At 50.9% G+C, this 18,475-nt stretch overlaps 4 protein-coding genes across 4 annotated transcripts; 1 reads left to right on the forward strand and 3 right to left on the reverse strand.

Moving 5' to 3' along the window:
* Nucleotides 1-3,335: 3,335 nt before the first annotated feature.
* Nucleotides 3,336-4,278, forward strand: N7496_008460 (uncharacterized protein; the record flags this gene model as incomplete). The annotated part of the gene is made up of 2 exons (XM_056701379.1): nt 3,336-3,338; nt 3,580-4,278. 2 exons carry the CDS (start codon nt 3,336-3,338, stop codon nt 4,276-4,278), a joined length of 702 nt encoding a protein of 233 aa, XP_056553442.1.
* Nucleotides 4,279-4,831: 553 nt separating this feature from the next.
* On the reverse strand, nt 4,832-6,295 carry N7496_008461 (glycosyltransferase family 31 protein; the record flags this gene model as incomplete). The annotated part of the gene is made up of 1 exon (XM_056701380.1): nt 4,832-6,295. The coding sequence occupies one exon, from the start codon at nt 6,293-6,295 to the stop codon at nt 4,832-4,834; it is 1,464 nt and encodes a 487-aa protein (XP_056553443.1).
* Nucleotides 6,296-8,826: 2,531 nt separating this feature from the next.
* N7496_008462 (aminophospholipid-translocating P4-type ATPase DNF3) lies at nt 8,827-13,830 on the reverse strand (the record flags this gene model as incomplete). Its single annotated transcript, XM_056701381.1, has 1 exon — nt 8,827-13,830. One exon carries the CDS (start codon nt 13,828-13,830, stop codon nt 8,827-8,829), a length of 5,004 nt encoding a protein of 1,667 aa, XP_056553444.1.
* Nucleotides 13,831-15,753: 1,923 nt separating this feature from the next.
* Nucleotides 15,754-17,783, reverse strand: rfeF (uncharacterized protein; the record flags this gene model as incomplete). Its single annotated transcript, XM_056701382.1, has 4 exons — nt 15,754-16,149; nt 16,215-16,282; nt 16,356-17,274; nt 17,388-17,783. The coding sequence occupies 4 exons, from the start codon at nt 17,781-17,783 to the stop codon at nt 15,754-15,756; spliced, it is 1,779 nt and encodes a 592-aa protein (XP_056553445.1).
* Nucleotides 17,784-18,475: the final 692 nt, after the last annotated feature.

Genomic DNA, 18,475 nt, shown 5'->3' on the forward strand with positions numbered 1-18,475 from the left:
CGACTGCCGCTAAGGAAGAATCCGGTATATGCCTGAACAAGCTAAACTGCGAAAGGGGGATTATGGTTGGTTCACAAGGCTCGAGGGAATATTAGGGGAGACACGAGAACGAGAATCAAGCCGTAAATATGGCGGTAGTTAGAGTTGGTTGGACAGGAGAACTTCCAAGTTTCTGGTGCTTATTCGATTGGATCAGCCTTGCCGTCCTACAATAGCTATCCCTGATTCTTGCTCGTGGCCATCTTCGAGTTCTTTAAGACATCCCCCTCCCCTGATCAACATCCCGTCGATCAACCGTTATAACTACACGACCATCTTTTCTCCGGAGACAAAGCTCCCCCCTCCGGATTGACGGCTTGCCACGGAAACTGGAGACCCTCAATCCGAGCTCGCCGAAAGCCCTAAAAGCCATCTCCAGTATGCAAGTAACTAATTACGTCTCCGCGCACCGCCGAACCTCCTTCCGAATACCGACCATGTCTCAACACCCAGCCACCTGCCCAGTCAAACGATCCATCACATAATTTACCAAGCACACCCGCAATGATCCAATGCGAAACTCGAATTCAAGAATTTCGCAGCCCGTCACCCTCACTGTAATCGCAGAGGGCGATCATCACGCTCTTCATTGGCTAATCCAGCACAAGGCGGTTCCCACATGGATGTGGCTGAGACGTGCGTTGGTGTATCAAGTTCACGCTAGTTGTACCAGTCTCCATAACTCGATTATTATTAGTAGAACGGAACAGGAACAGGAGACCAGAAAATAAAAAAAAATTGAGGAAAGTTGCGTCGCGTCCTCCTCCCTTTTCTTGCCCCGGGAGGTCCCTGTCTCATACTGCTCATTAAAGTACTCCCAGCGGCGGTGCGTGATTTCCAATCATTATATGGCGCATTGCGTGGCGGGCTTGAGCCACAGGTCACGCCTCTATCCGGATACCAGTTCCATTCATTACGATGTCAGGGCCCGATGCCTTGAACGCTATGACCACAGCCTTGGTCCTGGCCCTGGCCCTGACATGATGTCACTGGGGAAATCGTGCACTGGCCCACGCGGTTCATCAGGAGATGGACCGGACCCATAGAACATTTACACATTTCCAGACTATGTATCCATATTCCATACCGTAGAGATTAATAATGACTGGTGTAGCTCAGATCGGCCCTGGTTCATTTCGCTTGTCTTTCAACTGTCCCGATCGCATCTTGTAAGGTTTTCGGGAATAGGATAATAATAGGTAAAAACTAGCGATGATCCTTTGGGGTCGAATATTGCTTGGCTTTGGCTAAGCTGGTTTTCGCTTTTGGGGTCCCGCACGCGGTTACTTTTCTTACTTTTTAGTAACTAGTAGGAAGTACGTGCTCCCCACGGTTAATCAGATGATCGAGGAAAAGCAATATGGAACAAAAAGGAATCAAACTGTAGTGTTGCATTAGGTTATCGATGCGACCATCTTTTTTGGCGCATCGGGCGTCTGAGCTTTATATTTCAAGGCTCGCTGTGCCGAAAGTCGGGCAATTGACTGTTGGTAGTCTTCTCATTCCCGTTTATCCTGGTCATGTGATGATTTGATTTTGTAAGAACTATGAAGGCGAAGATTCTCAGTAACGGAAAATACTTCCGAGCATGTCAACAAGAGTAGAATGTCTAAGTTACTGATCGGGTATTGACGGTCATCACAATAACTTCAGCTTGGCCCGAAAGACATAATCAGTGAGATATCTCCGATAGATAAAGATAATTAGAAGAGGTTGCAGTGCAAGATGAAATTAGAGAAGTGATCCGCTGTATATGGATTATCTCCGTGGCTCTATATAAATGGCGTGGTAGACACTCCATCATAATCAGAGGTCATCTAATATCTTGACGACTCCTAGGGTCTTCTCCATCTCACAGCATTATGGGACAGTTCATGGGTTCTATTATGGTCGTATACTCTCTTCATCAAGTTATCAGAGAGTTTTATGCAGCTCACATTCCATTCGAAGACTGCTCTCAAGTCAACTACGTAGGGATTGTCAATGATAGAGGCATGTAGGGACAATGTAAAGAAGGAACTCTGGATAAAGAAACGTATCAATTATAGATGATACCAGACCGCTACAACATGAACACCGTAATCTTGCGAAATAAACTCGTGGAAATAGAAACCAGGATATAAAACAGAGCTCCTACATGCAAATCCAGCCCAACTAGAAATATGAGGAGCGAATAGCACTTTGCCCTTATTTCATATAATGCAAAGCATCAATCTCCATCAGAACTTTCATCGTAACCGCCTTGTTAAATCCCCGTACCCATCGTTCAATCGAATGTGCACTAATCGCACACCAACGATTCGCCTTGATACATCGGCGAAGATATGCCACAGCGTCTGTAGCATCATACGAACACCTAGTCCGTTTCGTTATTTGACCCGTATTCCCACAAAGTGCATCGTCTCAAGGGACGGCGTAGACGGTCAGCTCGGGTTCGCTGAAGATGATAGCATTCTAACGGCGTGATGCACGTATGTATTAGATCCTACTCCATTCTGGGTGTTAGGAAAGGGGGTAAACAAGGGAACGTCTGCGTCGCCAATCCTCTTGGTTTGTTGGAGAAGCGGAAGGTGTGCCCTGAAGAAGCGGCCCTGCTTGTCAAAATGCATCTTGAACTGCTTCTGAACCGATGAATTGAATGTGATCAAGGTAGACACGGCTGCATCGTTGAGTTTGGCTGCTTGGCGTTCTAGTTGGGAAATCTTCTTCAGGCTGGCGGGCAGATCATTTTAATATTGAGCTATTGAACCAGTTAGCGCGAAGATCTGATTTTGCACGTTGGGCGTATTTAGAGGCGTCTTTTAACAGACGGGCGTGCTTGTTTGCGCCGAAGAAATCGACGTCGCCGGTGGGTTTTCGGGAATGGAGATAAACTGTGTTGACTGCTCCCCCGGCCATGTAGATTGTTAGATTGGGTTTTTGTTGACAGATGTATTTGGCCATGTATTGAAATGCTTCAAGGAGCTCCTCACGGCCCGGCTTGGATGTTTGGTGGGAAATACGTCGGCCAGTTTCATCCATCTGGGGCGATGAAATGAGCACCAGATTGCCCCACCAACCCGGTATTTATAGAACTTGTGACCTATAGCTAGTATGCCGATTTTGGGAGTATATAGATTGCCAGGAAGAGATATTTCCCATCTTGATTAGCCGGGTTTCCAAGATTGAAGAGTTTCTGAGGGATGTACAAGAGAGAATCCTCTCCTGAATGTTGTTACAAGATGGATTTTTGTGAATGATGAAGCGTTTGAACAAAACTTGTCGGGGTAGAGGAGAGGCTGATAGGAGAGGAGGAGATGGTAGGTGGTGACAGAGGTTGTAGTTGAAGAACAGTTCCAGCCTTAGAAGGCGCCTACTCCATCTCCCGGCATCCGGTATAGTCTTGAAGCATATTTATAAATATTCTATGGAAGACTAGAAGCTCCCTGAAGTCTTCGTGGTTGACTAAAACGTGTATATAAAGAGGTTCGTCACACCATCTGGCCTTAATGTCTTAAGCTATGATAGGTGTTTGCTGTAAACCGGAACTTTCCCCTCTAGATTCTCACTACAAAACCACCATATCCTTCAAAACATCTTCCCGTTGTCTCGCCCTCACAAAGGCCACCGATACACGCCATACCCAAGAAACCCCTCCTTGACAAAACGCGGCTTATCGCCCATCGCCTCAAACACCTCTGGAGCAAGTCTCCCCCCGAAACCAACGCATACCCCATCTTCCCTCCAACACCAGAAGAACTCCTCGCCAAACCATCCACCTACCTCTACAACCTCCCCCAACGCATCTACCGAGCCCCCAGAGACCAACAAGAAGACTCACCCCTCTTCTCTTTGTACCGCCTCTACGAACACCTACCTCTAAACTACAACACCGGTCTACGAAAAAAACTCGAATACTTCTGGTACACCAAATGGCCCGTATCCTCTTTTCCCGATCCCAAGGATCAATCTAAATCTCGCTATGCATTGTTATCTGGTATCCCGGGGTTATTGGTTGAGTCGTTCAATGAGCGTATCCAATTAGGGCTGCCGCGGAAGGCGGATTGTATTGTTACGCGTGAGGAGTTGGGGCGGTATCAGAGGGAGGAGAGGGGGTTTGAGGTTGTGACTGAGTGGACGAGGAGTGTGCGTAGGTTGGAAGGGACACTGGTTATTCGGCATGAGGATGGTGAGGTTTTGACGTCGTTTCAGGATGAGAGGGTCAGTGAGCAGTTGGCGGAGAAGACTGTTTTGTATTAGCAGCCGCGTATTCATTTTATTTGAATGGCTGTGTTAGGGGCTTAGATTTCTTAAAGACATGATGTATGTCGTGACTTTTTCAGCTTTATCTAGGCTCACGATCTTGAATGGATACAAGAAATGGACAATGATCTACTAGCACAACCCAGAAGAGAAAAGATAAACAGAGAGAGCCATATTCAAATCTTCCATATCACATTAAAACAGAATCATCCCTAGTCATTATAACAATATAACAGTACAGACATCAAGGTGTATCACCGAATCTATAAGCGCGCAAAAAACGAAGGCAAAAAATGCAGAATTTGCCCATGACCAAAATGCGCCAGACTGATGAAGAAGAAACAAACAGAGGATAAACTCAAGCAGAACCGCGAACCGAGGTGGCTTGAACATGAAAAAGCCTGGGCCGCTCCCCTTGGCCCTATGTATAAGAGGAGGTGTATGCAAGACAAGAGACAAGTCGAAGCCAACATGAAGAAAAAAAAAGTACAAGAGGTAATTCAGACATGACTCCCAAGCATAAAGCAGTGACTAGGTGCTGTACCCAAGCCTACCGCTTTCGCCAAGAGAGTTCGAGAATTTGATCTCCTTCTCTCTTATCGCGCTTGATATACCACTGGGTAACACGGCCGTTCTCCTCGAGGACGGCGTCTTCCAACAAATAACTCACTTTATGATCATCCTTCCGACGAAGTGGACCCAATTCATGCAGATACGACTCCTCCGTCGCACCATTGTGCGGTTCCCAGGTCATCTCCATAGTAAGATCGTTCTGCTCCGGGGGGAAGCTATACTGAACCACGGAGAACCCATTTGTCAAGAACCAACCATCGCTAAACTGCCATTGCCGCAGTAGACACGAAGGACCGCATAGCTCGGAGATCACACTGAGCTTGGGCATGTCGGCGTGGAACCAGGATTTCCAGTGGTGCACTGAAAGAGGGGCTTCGCGGCCGGACTCGAAGAATCCCGATGCATCTTCCATGAGATCGAGTTGGTGTAAACGGTGATCCACGGTTAACCGGGTGGTCGTATATTGATAGATGCAGTTTGCGATGCGACGGTCGCCGGTATAGGTCATCTGCTCGCACTCATCATAGACAGTGGCTAGATCGGAGAGTAGTGGTCGTGATAGGAAGACGCCCGCGCCTCCGAACGCGATCATACCAAAGACTGCGATTTGTGGAATTCCCTCGGACAGTCCACCGATATACATGGGTTTGGTGTCATCGTATTCGGCGAGTGCCTTGACCAATGCAGGCATGGAGAGGAAGAAAGTATCGTCGTCGATGATGCATCCCCACCGCGTTCCTTCCCGCATGTTCTCCTCCAATAGAGCGACGAGGGCAAAGTACCGGTGCAGATAGTCATCTTCCGACTCCGTGACGAACAGGTTAATACCGAGGTTATCAGCCTTGGCCTTGACGTAGGCAATGCCGGCCTTAGTCTTTGACTCTTCGGGTTCGATGAGGGCGAAGATGCGCGTGCGAGTGTATCCCGCCCAGTGGGCGAATTGGTCCAGGGACTCATTCAATCGGGACACCGAGGTGGCCACGCCAAAGTCAATGTGAGAGGCATCGGCCATCTTGGGGGGTTTAGGGGCCACGACTGCGACCGGCGCCGGGATCGTGCAGCCGTCCTGCGGCTCGCCGAGCTCGTTTGTGTGACCGGATCCCCGGACCTTGACATCCAACAAGGGCTGATCAATCCGTTGTCTGATCGGTAGAGGGTCCTCCGTGAAGTCGACCACGATCTCTCGGCGGGTATATTGGGCCAGTTTGCGGACGCCCAGGCGCTGCAACATGTCTGCGTCCGGGTCGCATTTCACGTTGGCGGAGATGGTGATGTTGGAATGGGCGCGAGTCGGGGCGACAGTGGTGGTGGTCTTTTTCGTAGAAGATGGCCAGAGCAAGGCCGCGAAGCCTGCGATGGCAATGATTACGACGACGAATCGCATGATCTTCTTCCATGCCCATGAGGCGGGAATGGCCCCTTCCCGACCCTTGAGCAGCATCGCGTGTGTGTCGTGTGTCTCGTGCGGGAGGGGAGGACTTTGGTAGCGACAGTCGTAGGAGAGAGAGAGAGAGAGAGAATTCGAGGATTCAGTCGGTGTCTATACTCGTAGACTCAAAAGGGCACAAGATTAGGGGAGGATCACTGAGGGGAGCATCCGCATTGCGGAGACTGAGTGGCTCCGACAGTCTTCAAGGGTCTCGAACGGATCTCGAGGGGGCGGAGATCAAGAGGCGGCGCCGAGAACGAGTTCGCTTGGCAAAGCGCAGGGCTGAACAGTAAAACGAGTGTCTCGGATGAATAGAGGGAAACGAGAGAAAAGCGAGTAGGGGAATAATTCAAGAGCCGAAGCGAAATAGTGGTTAACGGGCGAGGAACGATCGGCCGTTTCCACGGGAGGTCGAAACAGGGCCCGGCTGAATGACAGCCAACGAAATCTCAAAAAAAAGAGGCGAGAGGCGTTTAATTGGGGCGGGTCAAAATGGGCAATTAATCAAGGAAGTATACAGTATACAGTACGTATATGCGATCATAATATCAAACTAGCATTGCATTTCTATTCGTTCATCCCATTCGATCGTAGAGTACAGTATATTGTAGTACTTGTAATTGTTAACTGTTCCTGGAGTCTTCTTGGACCATGACGTACTCGTCACGTGTCTCTTTTATTTCCTCTAAACTTTTTCATTTTTATACAAAAGATTCTATACAAACATCTACAATATCACTACTCTCTTATTCTAGATACCACAGCATTATATTATCCTCCCCATTCTCAAAAGCCTACGTATACTATAACCACCTCCTTCCATCACTCTACGTATTCAATCACTGTCCATCCACACCCTCTCCTCCATCCGAGCGCCAACCCTTGCCATCTTAAGCTGCCAAGAACTGCGGAGCCCAACTCTCCTGGACCGCGACTGGCTGAAACCCTCTAGTCCCGCCATCGCGCCGCTCCACGTCCGCGCGTCACTCGACACTGCCCGGTTAATAGTACTGTTTGTAGTAGTATTGTCGGAGGCAAGCCCGAAAGACACTTTCACAGTATGTACTGTATGGGCTCGGGCTCGGCATTATCTTTTTTTTGCTTGGCTTTCTGAGACATACGCCATTTCTTCGCTTTCGTATCGATAATCCCCATAGATTTCGGATATCACTCCGTGGGAGTTTTCTTTCGACCGTGTTAAGTACATTACTACTGTAAGAATATTTTTTTTCCCCTAACTTGCTATGATAATCCTCGGACCCTTGTTTCCCACCGATGATCCTTGATGATCTTGGTGTCGATCCACCCCTGTCGATGAACCTGCCGTCACCAATGCCGACATACATGTCTGGATCCGAGCACTACTATGTCACTAATAATAATGAACTACAAATGCCACTCACAATCCCTTCTACTCTATTCGCAAAGTTTCATCACCTACAAGAGTCTAACTACAGAAACTACCTACCCCAAGTAAAGTTGTCATGGCCCCCAACACCACAAAGTCCACAATAAGTACATAGTCCCACCGAGCCCCATTCCCATCACCCTCGGCCCCAATTTACCTGAACCCTTTAACCCCCAGCCCCATTAGCAATAATAACCCCAGCCTCAGGGTTACACTCTAGATCTAGGGACGCTTTACTTTCGGGGGCGGTGACTGTACTGCAGCTCCTAGGGGACTATAAGCATAACCTTGTAAGGCGTACTTTTATGCAGTCCTACCGTAGACAGGTGTCAGATCCATGCTGGGGTCTGATACCCATGTCTCACTGTGTCCATGTGGACGCCTAGCGATCGTTTTTATTCTCAGTTGCAGGCTACTGTAGCCAGGGTCGCAATTTGGTGGATCCAAGGTCTTATGCTGTGCAGGTCACCCCATAAGTTAGTAAAAAGGATTGAGTCTGTATACATTTGTGTTGAAACGTTTGATAGTCATTTTCGATCCCGGTATCCATTCTCTTTGGGTATTACTCTGTACCTCGGCTATTTTGCCTATTACTAGTATCTATCTCCGATAGTGAGTACACATCGGTGATGTTGATTTTACATCTTGGCAAAAATGCAGCAAGAGGATGCTTAGTATGCTCATCTACAAATAAAACTTAACGTCGAGGCTGGAAACCATGTTGTATAAACCCATAAACAGTATATACAAAACACAACCCCCCAAAAACACAAAAACCAAAAACCAGACCACATCGAGTCGGGGTATCAAAGTCCGAATAAAGGAATGAAGGAACAGTATCAAAGAAGAAAACCACCAACACCGACGCATACGAGTGAAACGACACCGAGATGTAGACATATCAGGGAGTGTGGGAGTGGGATGGATCACATGAAAGCGTGATGGGCGAGGAGATAAAAATGCAAGACCGGGACGGAGAACACGCTATGAGGGAATGGTGATGGGGACAACCAAGGAAGAGAAAAGGAAGAATGACACCGCCATCATGTACACTTGATATACATCGCTCCAAAAGGGAACACAGGGTATGAAAAAGGAAAGAAAAGAAAAGAAATTACAGATCACAGATCGCAGATCACTTCAAGTGACCCTTGCGAATAGTACCGAAGCCCTTACTAAACAGCTCATGGATCTCGACTGATCGTCTCGGCGCACAAGATTCAGTCGGGGACATCGGTTCAGACTGACCCGCACCTGCATCCGCGCCGGAGATCGAGACCGAGACTCTTCGCTCCACAGCCTCGCTACCACTGTGACTAGCAGTGGCGCTGGCACTCGAGTACCCCTCCATCTCAATCTCATGGGCAACAGGCTTCGACTCCGTCATCACACGAGGACGCGCAAGCAATTCCTGGACATGACGTTCCCGAGCATCCATTTCCTCAAGCTCGGCAGCTTCACGGGCAAGTTCAAAGGAAGACTTTTTCGTGCCGCGGTCCCAGCCTTGTTGGAGTTCGGCGGCGGCGGCTTCTTCGAAGCGTTTCCGGATGTCGAGGTCTTGCTCGTATTCTTGGAAGAGATCCACGTCCGTGGGGAAGAAGAGGGCGCGGAGGGTGGAGACGGTGAGTTCGAAGAGGAGGACTGCGGCGACGGAGATGAGGAGGACGAGCCAGAAGAGGAGGTCACGGCCGACGTGGTGGATGAAGTTGTCTGGAACGGCGTAGACGCCTTTGCCGGAGGACATGTTGTATCGTTCGGAGAGGATGATGTTCCATAGGAACCAGCCGCCGACGGAGATGATGATCACAATCAGGGAGAGGTACGTCTTGTTGTGGACTTCGAGGGCTTGGAGCTTGATGTTGATGACCGTGACACAGGCCGTGAAGGTGAGTAGGCCGAGGGCGAAGGTGTCCGTGTCGGATGGGTTGATCTGCACCATGCCGAAGAGACCATACATCGTAAAGAAGATGATCATGGCTTCACAGGTTGCCATGAACGTCCAACCGAGGTAGAGGCGAATATTAAAACCACCATTCTGCTGGCCCTTGGTGTAGAGCTCGGGCACGGCAAGAAGAGTCGACGCAGAAAGATCCTTGGTGAAGATACCCAAGAAGATAACAGCCAAAGAAGTGAAAAGAGTGTTGAACATGCTCAGACTCCAAGACTCGTAAAGCGAAGTACCGGTATACCCGTTCCACCGTTGATACAGCGCCTGCGTCAGGTAAAAGAGCATTTCCTTCCAAAACGTGCCGAGAGTGTACTTGCAGGCACGCATGTAATTCCACCGACCATGGACAAGGAGCAGTTTCAGGAGGAACCGGAATTGCGCAATCGAGTAATCCGAGATACGGGCAGCCTGCAGACCTTCCTTGCCAGTGATGCCGATACCAACGTGAGCCTCCTGGATCATGGCGATATCATTGGCACCATCGCCAATAGCCAGGGTGATCGAATCATTGACATGCTTGCGGATGGACTTGACCAGGAATGCCTTTTGCTTGGGGCTGGCACGGCAGCAGATAACCGAATCAACACGGATAGCGAGCTGGAAGAACCGTTCACGGACGACATCATCGGCTTCAATTTCCGACAAAGTCTGTCCATCAACGACGACCACGGAGTGCGCCACTTTGTTGTGCATGACATCTGCGGTCAATTGGACAATGGTCTCCTCCACATCACCATTCTCGTGATCAAGAATAGTCAAGGTGGAGTAATCCTTGACCAGACGGCAGGAATGTCCAACATTAATAGCAGTCTCACGCTTGTCACCAGTCAACATCCACAGCTTGATATTAGCACGGCGCAGCTTGTCAATCGCCTCGGGGACACCCTTCTGCAGTTTGTCCTCAATGGCAGTAGCACCGGTCAGCTCAAGCTGTGTCTCGATTTCCTCGCCAACCTGCTCAATCTTCTGCTGGCGGTCCACCAGGCTAGTGCAGGCCTCATGGTAGGCAGCCTTCCAACTCTGGTAAGTAGCCTCATCCAGGAATCGGTGTCCATACATCAGCGTGCGCAGTCCGTCAGTAGCGAAATCGTTCAGATGTTGGAAGCAGCGTTCAAAGATGGCAGCCTCATCAACGACGAGGGCCTCTTCCACGAGATCACCATCGTCTTCCTCGCCGTTCGTCGAGCTACCCGAGTCCGAAATAGCAGCCGAGTTGCGTCCAATCTGCGCAGAGGGTCGAGGACTGTAGTAAGCACTGTCGGTCTCACGGTTCAGCATACCACCGTCAGTCTCACGATCGCGCAACCATACATCGATACTCTGACGCAGCGTGGAAGCATGATGCCCAGAGACCGAAGAGCGACGGCGAGTGAAGCTGGGCCGGCTCAGACTGGTGCGGACACCGCTATCCTTGCGGCTGTGATACTCGCTGTTACGACGAATCACCTGGTTGGCTTCGGCAGTTTTACGCTTGCTGGCTCGACGTTCAATCTCGGCGGCCTTTTCATGGGCCAGTTCGGCCTTCTTCAGTAGGCGCATGAGCGTAGTGTCGGCACCCTTGCAGAAGAGGCAGATGCGCTGGTCGGGCATGCGCACGACAACTGACATGCGCTTCCGGGCACTGGAGAATTCAATCACGTCCATGACTTCGTAGGTCTCGTCGACAGCAGGCTCGTCCACGCCATTGGGGTATGTGCGAATAGTCAAGGTATTTGACTGGCGATCCGAGACCAGATATCCGAGTTCCTGCGCAGCCATCACGAGGGCCAATTCATCCGGCGAAGCGGCCTGGAAAGACACGTTGCCATCCTCATCCTCCTCGGGAATACACGTATGACAAAGAGCCATAGCCAGGATAAGCAGCTTGGCCTTTCTCGCAAAGATGGTATACGGCTTGCGCTGAATGTATTCCAGCATCTCGGTGGTCCGGCAAGGAGCTGACCGCCCAAACCGGCGCATCTGATCCGCGCTAGCAGAAACATTGGACGGCCGAGCCATGCTCATGCGAACCTCTGAAACGTTCGACTTTCGACCAGCAGCCTTTTTGCCCTTCAGGTTCCGCTTCTTGTGGATAAGCTTCTCGCCTTCGCGGGCAGCTTCCTCCTGGAGATCGAGGTCGTGCAACCACGCAGTACCTGCAACGCTCATCTTGCGGAATCGCATCGAGTTGTTCGTCAGGGTACCAGTCTTGTCGGAGAAAATGTAACTGATCTGGCCGAGCTCCTCATTGATAGTAGAAGTGCGTGCCTCGAGTGGCGTGTCGGTTTCCGGGTCATACATGTCGATGTCGTTCAATAGGAGCATCTGGACAACCTTGACAATCTCCATACTGACGTATAGCGAGATGGGGATCATCGTATTGAACATAATAAGGAAGGAGGTGAAGATGGGACCGTATGAGACCTTGGCATCGCTGATGTACCAGGAGTAGCGTTCTACATCTTGCGACCAGTACTTGTAGGCAACGGTGCATGCAACGGCGAGGACAACCACCAGAGCCACGATCAACATGACGACGCGGTTGACCTTGGCTTGTAGGGCAGGCTTCTTAATGCGGGGATTCTTGTTGGCGTTCATGCGGATCTTGCACTCCTCGCCAGTGTAAATCACCATACCAATAGCACGGTCAGTATTGCGGAGGATACTACCACGGTATACAATCTCATTGTTGGTCAAGGGGAGCTTCTCCTGGTCGTTGACCGTGACGTGACCGTCAAACTTGTAGAGATCAATGTTCGGGTCCTCGACGACGAAATGCAGTGAGTTGCAGGCAATGTCGTCCACAGTAGAGCATACCTTAGCCACGGCCTGGCAGGGTTGCTTGTTCTTCAGGTTGGTCTCTCCATCGAGGGCCATCGTCTCGATGTAGGCGACGCCATTAGGTCCATTGGCGTGGAGGAGGGCAAAGTCAGCGGGAACGGGCTGGTCACGCTCGAGCTTGATGACATCTCCAACCCGAATATCTTCCCATTTGATCTCCACCCAGTCATGAGCACCACTGGCCATGGAGGCACCGTCGGTGATGGGCGCCTGGCCCGGACGAAGCACGTACGCATAGCGGTTGTTCTCTTCCTTGTCCAGGCGATACCGGCGCCAATCGTCAAATCCCTCCTTGCCCATAGAGATACCAACGAAGATCAACAAAGGAATAAGAGTCGTGAATGTTCCCGTCGTACTCAGACCGGGAATCATCTGCAAAATCGCGACAACCAAGAAGTAAAAGTTGGCCAACTTGGTGAACTGGGCAAACAATTGCCGGGGGAAGAAACTCCAGAAACTGTACCGGCTCGACCGAATCCAATTGGCACAATAGGCCTTGCCAGTGCGCTCATCGATGAGAGTGTCCACTATGGAAGGATTGAGGTCGATATGCCGTCCATCCTTGGTAGGTGGAATGTCCTTGATGCGGAGAATGAATTTCTGAACCGTAGTCAAGACAGTCTCCACGCGAGTAACTAGTCCTGCCGTCGCAACCTTCTTCTTCATCCAATTGTCTTGCGCAATCGACATATAATATTCCTTCGAAGGCAGATCAGAGCGGGACGAGGGATAAGTCGAGGCCTCGTCCTTTGTCCATTCCACCGTCGCCGTCGGTGCGACAGCCAACTCATTCTTCTCATCCACCGGACTGGGAGCATCCACGGTCTTTGGTGCGACCGCGATTTCCCCCTCAGGACTCCTCCCAGAGCCCTGAGTTTCGTCCAGCTCCACACCCTCATCCTGATCAGATTGCGTCTGAATGTTCTTATTGAAGATACTGCGTCGTAGCGAGTACCCACGATTCCGCGATCGCGATCGTCCACCCGCAGAGTCTGGACTCGGCGGAGAAATTGGCGAAAGCGTTGCGCTCGCAGCGGCATTCGGGGGCGATAGGGGAGACGTCGGTGAACGAGCAGGGTGGCGAGTCGTCGGCGGTGCCAGCGTAGTATCGATCGTCAGGCCTCGCGAACTCGGACGTCGGTCGGTGTTCGACGATAATTGACGCTGTGGCAGCTCATCGGCCGGTCGGTCGAGGTCGGTCGAGAACCGCACGTGGTACTGCTGGGAAGTGCGGCGACCAGCGTCGGACATGGTGTGTGAAGAGACGAGGGACGGCCGGCGCACAACGTCGGGCGGGTTTTGATTTTGATTTTGATTCTGCTCCTGCGACGGGCGGCCGTCATCTAGGGGGTGGTCGTCATGGTTGGACATGACGAAAGATCGTGCCTGGCGCGGGACACACCCGGGCGATCACTGCTTCTTTTTCTTTTCGTTCCTGGTTCCGATCGGAGATTTGAAGACTGGCGGTTGTGGTTTAGATGTGAAAGAGAGAATCGATCGTACTAGAGATTGGAGAGGTCGCGGTCATGCTTCTCTAGTACATTGGCCAGGTTAATAAGTATGACTTGGCGAGGATCTCTGGGGGTTATCTCGAATGACGGTCGCGAAATGAGGGTTTGGTTGACCGCAGGTGAGGACGAACGCCAACAGCAAAAGGCAAAAAGATTGAATATAGTTCAAGCGGTCGCGACTGGTGTCGAGAGTTGTTGTTGAAGAGTAAGTCGAAAAGGAAAGGTGTATACGGAGTGGGGGATTGTTGACGGGAGCGAGAGTCGAAGGCAATGCCAGACCGGATGCGGCAAGATGCCCGAAGCAGTCGAGGAGGTTGATTTCTCCGGATTTTGATTTTTTCTAGGGGGTAGGCAAAAGGCAAAAAATGGCTGATCAGATAGAATTTCTTCCAGAGAATATGGAAGGGTTTGCCTGTCAAAAGAGGCAGAGGAGGTGGTTTAACTTTGTGTGGAGCCCGCAACGCGCAATTGGGGGCAATTTGGGGGTTGCATCCAGACTTGGGGAGGAGTAGTCCAGTCGGTACTGGACTAGAGTACGCATAGTTACTACAGTAGTTAGTATGTAGAGTACGTACCGACAGGGCCAAGTGCCAAGTGGACTCTCAGGTCGAACACAGCCCACCAGTCCACGCAAAAAAAGGAAATTCCATGGAAAACGGCCGATGCGATCAGGCGGAAAACTCGCCCCCCGGGCCAACCAGGCCAACCATGCTTCATCGCCTGAACTCGTCAGTGGCTAGACCCAGACGGTTAAATGACTACTAAGAATACTAACCTCTCATAGTAAGGCGTCTAGTAAGGTTCTCTCCATACTTTTCAATCGTTCTGCCTAGGAGGACCAATACTTGCGTGGCAACTTTAATTTGTGCCTTGCGACCGTACTCTGGTACTACTAAGTAATAAGGTATAATACTGTGGTACGCGCAGTAACATCTTTAAAAGTCTCTCTATCCTTGTCCTGCATATAGGCAGCCCAAATATGGTCTATTGGTTATTGGTGGAGGAACTATGTCATGGCCGGCCTGAAGTGGAGGGCTCTAGGCAATAGAGTATAGAACGTCCCAAACCAAGGCTTTTAGATTTCAATTCAAACCTCTCTTTTCCAGTAAGAAATCAATCACTCAAAGAATTAAATTCATAAAACAAGTGTGTCTATTTAATCACACTGTCAATTAGAATTAAAAGTTACGAGTCTTCCCACAGAAAGACGATGCTACAATCTTAAGTCTGTATTGCATTACAAAGCCTTCATTACCAGGCAAAAATACATCACTTGGCCACGACATTGCCATACAAAGAACTTTATACCTCTTAGCCATTGGAAAAAATCCGAGAGTTTTGGTAATAAATCTGTGTTTCGATTACAAGGCATGCCTGACCACTTGGCTACAGGAATTAGATTCAGACAGAATTAAATATTGTTTATCATTCTGGTATAATCTATAGCTTAGCTCAGGCTATAGTAGGCCATTAATTCTCACCAGAATACGGCATCCATGATCTCATCCTGTCAACTGCATTGCATTCATCCATCCCGCCCAACCTATCCTAAGGCATGATTATGATTCTCCATGCAAAGACACACCAAAACGAAGCAAAAATACAATTTGTGAAGAGCTTATCCAGAGTGTGCATAAGAATACTGAATGCAGAACTAATCCGTTCTGGCAACCATAGTGAAACAAAACACGCCAAGAATCAAAGCTCGCAAAGGGATAGCAGTCCGTGACGTCATGCCTGTACCTTTCAAGGCCTTTGTTTATTTATCCCTTTCCCTTCAATCCTAGTACCGACGGGGTGGCTGCTGTCCATAACCTCCTGCGGGGGGATAACCTCCTGGTCCACCGGGTGGGGGAGCACCGTATCCATATTGCGGGGGCTGGCCATATCCACCAGGGTTGCCTCGGTTGGCACCTGGGTAGGGAGGCTGTTGCTGTTGCTGTTGCTGCTGCTGCTGTTGTGGGGGATAACCGGGCTGCTGGTTATACGAGTTGGGAGCATAGCCCGAGGGGGGAGCATTGTAGCCACCCTGGGGAGGAGGTGCCTGGCCATAGCCACCTCCGCCATACGAGCCCTGGGGAGGTCCCTGAGGAGGGCCACCGGGGTTGTTGCGCCTCTCAGCTTTCTCGTCCTTGGTGTCGTAGGAGCTGTCGATAGCACCCAGCATAAGTTTGGCACACTATAGATATCAGATTAGTACTGAAACGAGGGGACATTATCAGATGCAACCCGTGGAAAACGTACCCAGAGCTCACGAGTCAAGTGCACGGGTGGGTTAGCTCGGGACATCTCATCCTGCTCAACCTCAAGGTCTAGAAAATCACATGGGTCAGTCTGATCCATGATTTGACAGCACCTTTACAATCACCACCTTGTGTAACTTACTCGATGTGCAGTCAATCAACTGTCCAATCTCCGGGTCTTCGTCAAGGTCCGCCAAAAACTCCCGCGCACGAGTGTCGTTACCGACCTGCGAGAACTGGAAGCTGACGGTACCGGTGCTGTACTGAGCCCGCTGAACCTCGCGGACAGCGTAGCTGATAGTATCACGAACGGTGCTGTGCGCCTCACCCGCGGGCTGGCCATCAGTAATAGTGATGATGAGCACGGGCTTCTGGAGACGACCGGAACGAACGGGGCCGACGACCAAGGGGTCCACGACCTTCTGGCGCAAACTGGTGCCCAGAGGAGTCAGGCCGGAGAAGCGGACACGAGAGACGAGACGCTCCACATCATCGGGGCTCCGGATTCCGTGACCTTCCTCCATGGAGTTCATGAAGCGCACCTCAATACCGTCCTGGTCGAAAGTCGAGGCCACGGTCGCCACGATACTCAGAATCTGTCGCAGCTGATCCTTGCGAAGACCCTTCTCTTCGAATTCGATGGATCCGCTGTCATCCACGTAGAGAATGATATCGAACAGTGCGAGCTTCATCAGATCAGTGGCCACTTCCATCGGCACATTCAGCTCATGCACGATGCGCTGCAGCCGGCCGGGGGCTTCATTGCCGAGGAATTGAACGAGACCATCCAGGGCCTTGGATCCCTGAGGATAGAATCTCTGCAGCTGCTTCTCTCGGATAGTATCCTCTAACAGACGACGATAGGCATCGATCTGCTGTGGTGTCGCGGGTCCACCCTGAGGTCCAGGGGCGCCGCCGGGAGCTCCATACTGACCAGCGGGCGCGCCATATTGCTGTCCACCCTGAGGTCCGGGCGAGGGACCAGGGCGTCCCTGGCCGCCGTACGGCGCACCTTGAGGAGCACCACCGGGGCCACCCTGAGGAGGATAAGGTGCCTGGTTCTAAACGCGAATGTTAGCTGTTTATCATCTGAAATGAACTAGATCTGTGTTCAGCGTAGAAGTAAACGGCGCAAAATAATCAACGCAAGGCACGTGTGAGGGTTCATCTGTACATAGGAAGGCTGCTGCTGCTGCTGTCCAGGATAAGGTGGCTGTTGTCCAGGATACGGCGATTGAGATTGTTGTCCAGGGTAAGGTGGTTGCTGTCCTGGGTAGGGCGACTGCGACTGTTGACCAGGGTAAGGTGATTGTGATTGTTGACCAGGGTAAGGCGGTTGCTGTCCAGGGTACGCCGATCCCGAAGATCCATAGGGCTGACCTTGGGGTGGCGGCGGTGGAGGTCGCGAGTAGCCTTGTTGCTGTTGCTGTTGCTGTGCGGGGTAAGGCGGTTGCTGTTGCGGAGGGGCCCTCGAGTAAGGCGCCGGCGAGGGAGCGTTGTAAGGCTGGTAGTTTTGAGCAGGTGAGCCGCCGTACGGAGGTTGACCTTGTGGGTAATAATGACCCGACATAGTGGATTTTCGGAAGAGATTTTTTTTTGGATTTCCGTGGGTGGTTGATGGGACCAGAGCGCTGGGTGAGAGAGAAAAAAAGAGGAGGGGGAGGGATGGTTCCGCGGGAGAGCAGCGTGGAGGGGTAATAATAATGTGGAGTACAGTAAGAGAGCGAGGGAGAGAGAGTGACGAGGAAGAGAGATGGAGATCAAGAGAAGAAGAAGCTTACCGATCCCTGAGCAGGTGGAGGAGATCCAGGGTAAGCCTGGTACTGCGAGGGTTGCTGTTGCTGTTGTCCCTGCGGCTGCTGTTGCTACAGTAGAACTGTCAACTTCTTGCTTTTCTACAAATGACGTCGAGATGGGATGACAATGAGTGAACAGGTGATCGGACTCTCGACTTACGTATCCACCAGGGCGCAATGCTGCAGGTGGAGGGCCTCCAGTATATCCAGATGGCGGAGCACCGCCATACGTGCCCGAGTTACCTGAATTCGACGACATCGCCGGGTTCTGGTTCTGATTCTGGTTTTGCTGTGCGGCAGCGAGCTTTGCGGCGAACTGGAGAGAGCAACGGGGGATTCGTGGTCAGTTTGGTGGGTTTCAAGTGGGGGGGTGAAGAGAGGGGGGAGAGAGGAGAAACGATGATCTGAACACTTACACCCATGTTGAAAAAAGTGAACAGGGAAAGAGATGAGATAAAGGAGTCCA

The sequence above is a fragment of the Penicillium cataractarum genome (assembly GCF_028827025.1).
Source record: "Penicillium cataractarum strain IBT 29864 chromosome Unknown utg000007l, whole genome shotgun sequence".
In the NCBI taxonomy this organism is placed as follows: domain Eukaryota; kingdom Fungi; phylum Ascomycota; class Eurotiomycetes; order Eurotiales; family Aspergillaceae; genus Penicillium; species Penicillium cataractarum.